Here is a 9,377-nt window from a genome sequence, read left to right as displayed (position 1 = left end):
TTATAATTCTGCAAGGGATAATCTCTGGGCTTTATATCAGCTGGAACTCACCAGACTTAGTTCTGGCACCTCTCAGGTGGGCGCCATTGTTGTTATAAGAGAACAAGGGAGGCATTTGTGGTGATAAACTACTGGATAAACTACAGTGCCCAGGATTCTTGGGGTGTGTGTGTGCTTCACATGCACTTTCAAGGTGAGCACAGTGTGAATGCAGCCTTGCCCCCGGAATCCAACAACACTTGGAGGGTAACAGGAAGTGAGATGACCTGTGAACAGAGCCACTGGGGGCTGACTGATCATTCAAATGCGTTTAAGTCAGCGAATGTATCATTGGGAAGGAAAACTTGGTGCACAGGGAGAGGACAGGGTTGTCCAAATCTGGTCATTAGACACATGTATTTAATACAGTGATCAGATTGTCTAGAACCCCATCGTCAGGCAAGTGACACTCTCCTCTATGCCAGCTCCTGGTTATCCGAACACTTTAGGATTTGGGGGCATCCCTCTGCTCCATTAACACCCCCCCCCTAAAAAAACAAACCCTGTCCAATTCAAACACAGCCCTCTAGATTTTTATTTGAGGGGCGGGGAGTTAAAACCTGACTCGGTTTATTAAATTTCGTTTCACTCGGTTGACTCTTAACTGCGTTTTCATGGTAACGCAGGGCAACCAATCACAACCAAACCCTTTCGACCCCAAAAAATTGGCACAGTGTTCGATTTCCTTCAAGCAAGGAAAACCCCAATGTGACATCATCAGTTGTTGCAAAACCGGAGAACTTATTACCACCGCTTGCAAAACGAAGCAGTTTATTTTTGGGGGAGAACTCGCTTTGTGTGTGCGTGCGCGCGCGGTTGTTGTTTCTTTTTTAGGTGTGTGTGGGAGTTTAAAGCCAAATCTAGATCTCAAAACTTTTTCCAAATATTCATCAGAGCTGTTCCTGGCTCCCCTCCAAAATTCGCAGCGCTGGCAGTTTAATGAGATCCATCCTGCCCACCCCCTGTCCCGTCGAGGTGGGGGCGGGAGGGAGGGAGACTCCTCCTTTTTGTGAGTCATTGTCGGGCAAGGAAGGGAGGGGAGGCGACGAGCCTCAGGAGCACTCACGTTCCGGGCGGGTTGGAGAAAGAAGACTTGGGCGAGCGAGCGAGCGAGCATCCGGAGCGCCGGCTGGGATTTTGTTCTTGCCTGTCTCAGCCCATCCATCGAGACCCCCTTCTCTCCACCCCGCACCGCCCAGGCCCAACTATGTTGCCCCGGGCCCTGCTGTTCCTCTTCAGCGTGCCCTGCGCTTGGGGCTTCAACCTGGACGCCGAGGCGCCGGCGCTTTTCCGCGGCCCTCCCGGCAGCTTGTTTGGCTTCTCGGTGGACTTTTACCTCCCGGACGCGCAGAGGTAAGGCGAGGCAAGGGCCGGGGGGACACACTTTGTGTGTGTATATTTTTTTGCGGAGGGGCATAGTGGGACAACTTTCACTCTCTTCACATACACCCCCGCCCCGCATTAATCCGGGGACTTGGATCATCTGTGAAAATTTGGAGAAAAGCTGGGGATACTTGATGGAGGGACGTGCGCGCACACCATCCAAGGTGCAGGAGATTTAGCAACGCTTGGATAACAAGTTAGAAAGGGAAACGAAATGGAATTGGCTCCGATTGAATTGGCTTCGGAAAGTGTATTCTCTCTCTCCACTACCCCCCCCCCCGCCCCGCACGACTCCACAAATCACGCCTCCCCTCCCCTCGGCTGGCCTGCTGCCCGTTCCCTCTTCCCAGCCCCACTAAGTGGTTGCAGACCCACCGTGCCCCGCCTGGTGCGTTTCCTCCCAGCCCGCTCCCGTTACTCGGGATCTCCGCCCCGCGCACTCCCCTTTGGCGACGGCGGCCGCTGCTGCTGTTCCGCGGGAGAGACGCGCGCTGGCCCAACCCGCCGCAGGCGAGACGGGAGGATTTTCCGTGCGCGCCCCCCTCGCCTCTCCACCAGCGCCTTCGCCTCGCCACTCTCCATGCGCCCCCAACAGGCTCGGAACGAAGCATTTCCTGTAATCGGAGCTCCGTCCCGCCGCTCTTGTTCCAGAGATTGTGGGGGGAAAGAAAAGAAGAGGATCGGCTTGGGGTTGAATGAGCTGGAGTTGGGGGGGGGGAGAGAGAGAGACGCACAGTCGGTACCAAACCTTTTGTCGGGACCAGGTCTAGGGAAGTGGGTCTCTAGCTCGGGACAAAGCGGAGGAGTCGGATTGTTTCTCCTCTCTCTCTCTCTCTCTCTCTCTCTCTCTCTCTCTCTCTCTCTCTCTCTCTCTCTCTCTCTCTCTCTCTCTCTCTCTCTCTCTCAAAGGTGTGCTTGGTGAAGTAGCAAAGTTACTTACTTTCCTTGCTCCACTCAGGCTTTTCATATGGTGTTTTGCGGGGAATGGGTGGGGAGGAATCTGGCAAGGCAATATGCTTAAGCTCCTGTTCTGGAACTCCTCTCCCACATTTGAGAGATGGGCCTTATTTGCATCTTTAGCATCCTCAGTAGGGCTGGGAAAGATTGCTTCTTTGAAACCCCCAGGGGAGCTGCTGCCAGTCAGTGTAGACAGAACTGAGCTAGATGGACCAGTGGTCTGACTCAGTATAGAACAGCTTATGTGGTGGATGATGACCTGAGCACCCAGCTAATCCACCCTGGACTTTACGGACCAGACTTGCCCATGCTGATGGGGACTAGCAGAAGAAAGCATGCTCCGACCTCCTTCCTCTCTGGCCAGGATGTTCAAGGCATCTAGAGGGTCGAGGACACATCCGCATCCTGGTATGGTAATCGGAAAAGAAAGGATGCTGCTTGAGACAGTGGGAATATTGTGACTGAATAGCTCTCCATCTGTGACAAGGAGGGGCAAGCTGAGTAGGGCAGCTAGTCCTGCTTGTGTACACACCAGTTTGAAAGGCTTGTGCAAGTCAGAGATGGGGTAGGTCATGTGGCACAAAGGGGAGTACAGGTGGGGGCACATGTGCATGTACGAGACTTCTTCCACCTCCTGACTGAGTTGCTGCTGCTGGGCAACTGGGTGGGATGTTCCAGTGGTGCCATTAGACAGAGGTGTCAAGCCCCCCAAAAAATTCAATGAAAGGCATTGCCATTCCAGTGTTGTGTGTGTGCCATGTCATGTGATTGATTATGTGGGACCAGGGCTGGCTTACCCATAGGCACTAGGGGTGTGAGGCACCCGGGCACTGGGGCCGAGTCTGGGGCCGAGATTTGGAGTCCGGGGATTGAAGAGCCAGACAACAGGCCAGACAACAGCCGCTGCCAAGCTGAGCAGAGCCCATCGGAGCGCCATAGGCTTTATCTGCTGTGGGCACTGAGGCACGCAGCTGGCTCTGCCCTCCGTGCCTGGGATTGGCGGGCCGTTGAGAGGCCCACCCAGCGCATGCACACTGCTCACATGAGGCACACAGCTTCCCAAGCCTCTGCAGGAAATGCTCTTCTCCTGCAGCAGCATGAGAGAGAATTGTGTGCCCCCCAAAAGCTCAACATCTCTGAGCTGCCGCCCCCAAAAAGCTCAACAACTTTGGCTTCCTTCCCCCCCCCCCCAAAAAATTGGGGGCCCCTGGGCAGTTTTTGTACTCCGACACCACATATGCTAAAGACAGCATGTGTGGAACAGGGCTTACCTCCAACATTTTGTCATTAGAGCAGGACGTGATAATTGAAATGTTTAATTAAGGGCTTCCCCATTACAACTAATAAAGTTGTGGTCTAAAATTACCGTATAACACGACCCTATGTATAAGTCGACCCCTATTTTTGGGAGTACTCAACAGTTGTTGAGCTTCTTTTGTAAGTTCGCTGAGGTGTTGAGCAGCTTTTTGACGAACCCCCAGTAATACATCACATAGTGGCACTCACCAATACTCTTCCTAAGCCGGGAAGAGCGGGTAAACAGCCTCCTGTCCAACATTTCCCTGCTACCATTTCCCTGCTACCGTCACAGCACCAGCCCTCACTTAAAGGTAAAGGGACCCCTGACCATTAGGTCCAGTGGTGATCGACTCTGGGGTTGCGGCGCTCATCTTGCTTTACTGGCCGAGGGACCCGGCGTACAGCTTCCGGGTCACGTGGCCAGCATGACTAAGCCACTTCTGGCGAACCAGAGCAGCGCACAGAAACACCGTTTACCTTCCTGCCAGAGCGGTACCTATCTACTTGCACTTCATGCTTTCGAACTGCTAGGTTGGCAGGAGCAGGGACCGAGCAACGGGAGCTCACCCCATCACGGGGATTCGAACTGCCGACTTTCTGATCGGCAAGCCCTATGCTCTGTGGTTTAACCCACAGCGCCACCCGCGTTCCCCAGCTTACTTAGGCTCTCGCTTACTTAGCATATTAACCTGTGTATAAGACAACCCTCAATTTATCAAAAAAAATCAGGAAAAAGGTCATCTTTTACATGGAAAAATACGGTACCTAACTTCTCTTAGGTGTTCAATTAGTGCCACCCACCATCAGTACACATTCAGATATATCATTTCTTAAATTTTATATATTGTCCTTCCACCCAAAGGAGCCCACTAGCTACCGGTATGTAGTGGATTTAGTCCCAAATATCTCCTTTTGGCCCAGCTTTCCAGAAGGATCTTTTAATGCTGGTGCAATACAATGTGCAGTGGCTTGGAATAAGTTCCATTTAATTCACTGGGACATCCTCCCAAGTAAACCTGCATGGGATCAGCTTGAAAATCTCTTGAACTTGTATACATGCCTACGTTTGCACTCTCTTCTAATTGACACACAGAGAATATATACCCTGAGATGAGAGCTGGCACTTGCTTGCAAATGTGCACCAGAGGAGAGTTGGGAAGGAAAAACCCCACCCTTCCAAGTTTCTTTCAACATCCCCTGATTGTGTAGATGGAAGAATGGTTTCTGAGCATTAAAAGAAAGAAAGAAAGAAAGAAAGAAAGAAAGAAAGAAAGAAAGAAAGAAAGAAAGAAAGAAAGAAAGAAAGAAAGAAAGCAGTAACTAATCTGCCATGAGCAGTACTTGGGACACGCCCTTATAATGTGGCAAATGGTGCCTGATGCTTCAGAAGAGCCAACATAGTTCAGTGATGAAAGTGTTGGCTTTAAGAGAGCTAAGAAACCCAGGCTCAAAGTCCCCACCCTATAAATCAGGCATCCCCAAACTTTGGCCCTCCAGATGTTTTGGCCTACAACTCCCATGATCCTTAGCTAAGAGGACCAGTGGTCAGGGCTGATGGGAATTGTAGTCCAAAACATCTGGAGGGCCTAAGTTTGGGGATGTCTGCTATAAAGCTTGCAAGCCCAGGTTCCACCTGATGTAATGAGCCAGAAGCTCACTAGAGGAAAGGAGGCCCTTGGGCGATCCTGTGTAGTTTGTGCTGCAAAGTGTTTAAAGAATGGCCTCCCTCTGAGGTCAGGGATAGGGAACCTGTAGCCCTCCAGATGTTGGGCTTCAGCTCCCATCAGCCCTAGCCAACATGGCCAGTGGTTAGAGAGGTGGTAGCAGGTATAGTCGAGCAACATCTGGAAGGGTCATTCCTGTTCCGGGTGCACCAGTCACTGCTTTTGGCCTGGCTGAGATCGCCTTGCTGGACCATCCCACATATGTTGCTGAGTGCTGCAACCTTTGCTATATATTTATTCCGCTTTCCCAAGAAACTTGGGGCACCATGCATGGTCCCATCCCCTAAGATTATCCTCACAACTACACTTTGAGGCAGATTTGCCTAAGAGAAGAGGACCATGCCTGAGATAACCAAGTGAGCATTTGTAAAATTTAAGCCCAGGTTTTCCCCCGTGTAAGCCCATCACTCCACTACATTACATTGCACAAGGTTGGGGGGGGGGCTCTCACTCACTGGCATCTGGCTCCATGCAGCCAGGGCTGGCTCCAGGTTTGAAAGGGCTCTGAGCATGCCAAGAAATGCTAAGCAGCCTGGGTGTGGACACCCTTTTAATTTCCCACAATGCTCCGCAGCCAACACAATCCTCCAGATGTTGCTGGACTCCGTGGCTCCTCTCCTTGCTGATGATTGGCCAAGTTGGTTGCTGTTGATGGAACGAGGCGTCCAGCAACAGCTGGAAGGTAGCAACTTGGTTAGCCAGAGTGATGCTAGGTTGGGGACTTTGCAGGAAATTGGCATGGTGACTAGATCCAGCTGATGACTGTGCTGGTCCAGAAAAATAACAAGTAAGGGAGGCATCGCTTTGGGCCCTGCCAAGGTTCTTTGGGTCCTGGCAGCTGCCCCAGGATCCCAGGTGCTGACACCAATCCCATCATGCCCTCAGGACTTGCCCCATCTGCATTCTCTTTATCAACGAGTTGTTGTTTTTGAAGGGGAAATTAGCTCCTCCCAGATTGGTGAAACTTCCCATGCCCTCCCATTTCCCCCATTTAATCCATACCATCCCAGTAGCACTGCCACACAAGCAGAAGCAAATGAGGCGCCCTTTGGTCAGATGTCCACCCGCAGCCGAGGGGCAGAAATGGAACTTAATGTGACATCATGCCAGATTCCAGATATGAATTGGTGGATGTTCCTTTTCAGGCAGTTCCCAGTATTGTAGTGCTTGCACTTGTCTGGAGAAGTTCTCATTGGGCTCTGCCATCTGTGAGCTTACAAGAAGCAAATGCAGCGTCCTTCCCAGCATGACGCTGCTCAGAAAGAACCCAGTCGCGTCCTGGGCATCTGGCAGGCTGCCTTGCTTGGTGTTGAGCTCTGGCTCTGAGCCAGACCCTGAAACCGCCAGGCCCTCTCCTCTCCCCAAGAGACAGAGATAGATCCCAGGAGTCCTGGCCCTTCGTGCCTCAGCAGGGATGGGCTGGCATGTGCAGCAACTTGATTCTTCGGGCTCCCGCTTTCGAGGAAAGGCTGCCTGAAAGCCAAAGCACGGTGGGTGCTGTGTGTGATGTGCTTTCTCCGCCACCGCCACTGTGGCCTGGTGCAGGCTTCTCCACAGGAAACAAGATTGTCTTTGGAGTGCTAGCAGGGTGTTTTGAGATCGAAAGCAGATTTTGGAGTGAGGATCTTTCAGCCGTGCTTATCAAGCACAGTGGCTGGCTCAAATGCGATAACATTCCTATACACGGGATGTATTTGCATGCAGGAAATAAGACGCAGCCCTGCTTGTGGATCTTTATGTGTCATGTTTGCACATAGGCTGTAATGTGCATGCAGACTGGAAAGCCACAGGCTGCTTACAGGGGTGAGGGGTGGGGACAGCCTTCAGTAGCACATTGCACATATGAGGTGACATATACCAGCCATAATCTGTGTGCTGGTTGCATGTTATTTACCCCCCACACAAGTGGCGTTCTCTTTTTTGTCACATTTGTAGCGACTCTTGATAATGAGTGGATATGAAAGTTCTGTGGTCCAGTTTGCCTTATCTTTCATCACTGAATACTTGTTTGGTTCTCTTCATGCCAGTACCGTGTTTCTCATATTTTAAGGCATGGCAGGATTTTCATGACCTGGCGAAATATAAGGCATACCCCGAAAATAAGACGTAGCAGTACCGGGTTGTGGTGGGAGCAGGTCTGTGCAAAATACGGTACCATAAGAAGAAAAGGAAGATGCCTCCTCGGAACTGGATGCCGCTGCCACGTGGAGCTCCGTCCGAGTGGGAGCCAGCAAGAGCTGCAGCACGCACAGCAAGAGCTGCAGTAGGAGCCTCAGTGCGAAGCCCGGCTACGGTAGAGCCTCAGCGCGCGGCGCCGGGACCCTGCTAGACCCGCAGCTCAAGCCGCGCAAAGCCCGGCAGCCGGCAGGAGCCGCGGCGGGCAAAGAACAAAGGATCGGGACCCTGCTAAGCAAAGCCCCGGCAGCCAGCAGGAGCCTTAGCGGGCAGCGCGCGAAGCCCGGGAGCTGGCTGGAGCTGCAGCTCAAAGCACGCTCCTGATAAGCCCCGGCAGCCGGCAGGAGCCTTAGCGCGCAGCGCGCGAAGCCCGGGAGCTGGCTGGAGCCGCAGCTCAAAGCGCGCTCCTGATAAGCCCCGGCAGCCGGCAGGAGCCTTAGCAGGCAGCGCGCGAAGCCCGGGAGCTGGCTGGAGCCGCAGCTCAATAAGACATCCCTTGAAAATAAGCCATGTTGTGTTTTTTTGAGAAAAAAATAAATATAAGACATGACTTATAATATGAGAAACACGGTACAGTAGTCAAGAAGAGAGTGCAATGAATTCTCTCACTCACACCTCCTTGTAGGATGCTGGTGTTACCAAGATACCAAGCGGCTTCTCCATGAAGGAATAGAGCAGGGATAGGGAACATGTGATTCTCCAGAAGTTGTTAGCCTTCATCTCCCGCCAACCTTGGTGGGCCATGCTGGATGGGGCTAATGGGAGTAATATCCAAAGAGCCATAAGTTTCCCACCCCAAGATATATTTGTATGGTGATAGTGGTGCTGTTGTGACCCACCTCAGGCCAGGACTACATCTGAACAGCCACAAGTTCCCCAGCTCTGGAACAGAATAGGGATCTGAGTTAATAATATCTGACCGTCTGTCAGGTGTGGAATGGGGACAGTGACAGTAGCTTAGGATCAGGCCTGTGAAGATAAAATGAGGGCGTGGCAGAGGCAGCATGCATGCTATTTTGAGGCCCCTAGAGTTCTTGGCATCCATCTGTCTTGAGAAACAGTGGGGGGGGAGGGAGCTTCCAGGGATGAAATTAAACTGCTGCGTTAGCGGCACTGAAGTGACCTCCCCAAGGCGCAAGCCTGGACAGTGTGTGTGGAGGTCCTGGCCTACCCAGATGACAAGTTCCCCCTTTCGGCCTTGCTGATGTGGTCCAAAGGAAAGCAGTACAATTGGCACCAGCTGGGCTGCAGGAGTTGCCGGAAGGAGGTGGGCAAGGCGCCATCCAATCGCCTTAGGGATTCCAATCTAGAAAACCCTAGCCTTTTATTCTCCTGAAGATATCCCACAAGGCAGCAGAGGTTTAGGATCAGCATTTCTTTTTGCTAGGTGGGTCAGCTTCCCAGGCTGACAAGCCCCACCTGCCTCTCACTTCCCTCTACAGCACATGTAGAACTGCCTTCTTGACTGTTAGACCCACTATTGGTCCGCTCAATCCACCAGAGCCTGTCTTTGCTTGCAGGGCAAGTTCCTAACTCACCGAGGGTTTGAGACCCATCAGCTACCCTCACCTGATTTTGCCGGCCAGTCGAAGCCATTCCTGGGGTCGTATGCTGACAACTTCTAGGAGCCACAGGGGAGCTGCAGGGTGGGGACCAAAGGCGGGCAGACTACCCACCAGAAACACTACCCTAACACCCTTTCCACCCCTGTCCCTGCGGAAACCTGGTGCCCTCCAGACTATTGTTGGACTACAACTCCCATGATCCCCTGTCATTGGCCATGTTGGCTTGGGCTGATGG

The 9,377-nt window shown here is 52.3% G+C and overlaps 1 protein-coding gene across 2 annotated transcripts in view; it reads left to right on the top strand.

The window, feature by feature from the left end:
- The first annotated feature begins 1,047 nt into the window (after positions 1–1,047).
- The window catches only part of ITGA5 (integrin subunit alpha 5), a 92,670-nt gene continuing 84,340 nt past the window's right edge, over positions 1,048–9,377 (top strand). For both annotated transcript variants that reach the window (XM_035101852.2, XM_035101846.2), the window contains exon 1: positions 1,048–1,392. In XM_035101852.2, the coding sequence (XP_034957743.2) occupies positions 1,247–1,392 (146 nt within the window). In that variant the 5' untranslated portion in view covers positions 1,048–1,246. The remainder of the gene's footprint in view (positions 1,393–9,377) is intronic.

This window comes from Zootoca vivipara, chromosome 2, assembly GCF_963506605.1.
Source record: "Zootoca vivipara chromosome 2, rZooViv1.1, whole genome shotgun sequence".
Taxonomy (NCBI): Eukaryota; Metazoa; Chordata; class Lepidosauria; order Squamata; family Lacertidae; genus Zootoca; species Zootoca vivipara.
This window is presented reverse-complemented; position numbering and strand designations above follow the sequence as displayed.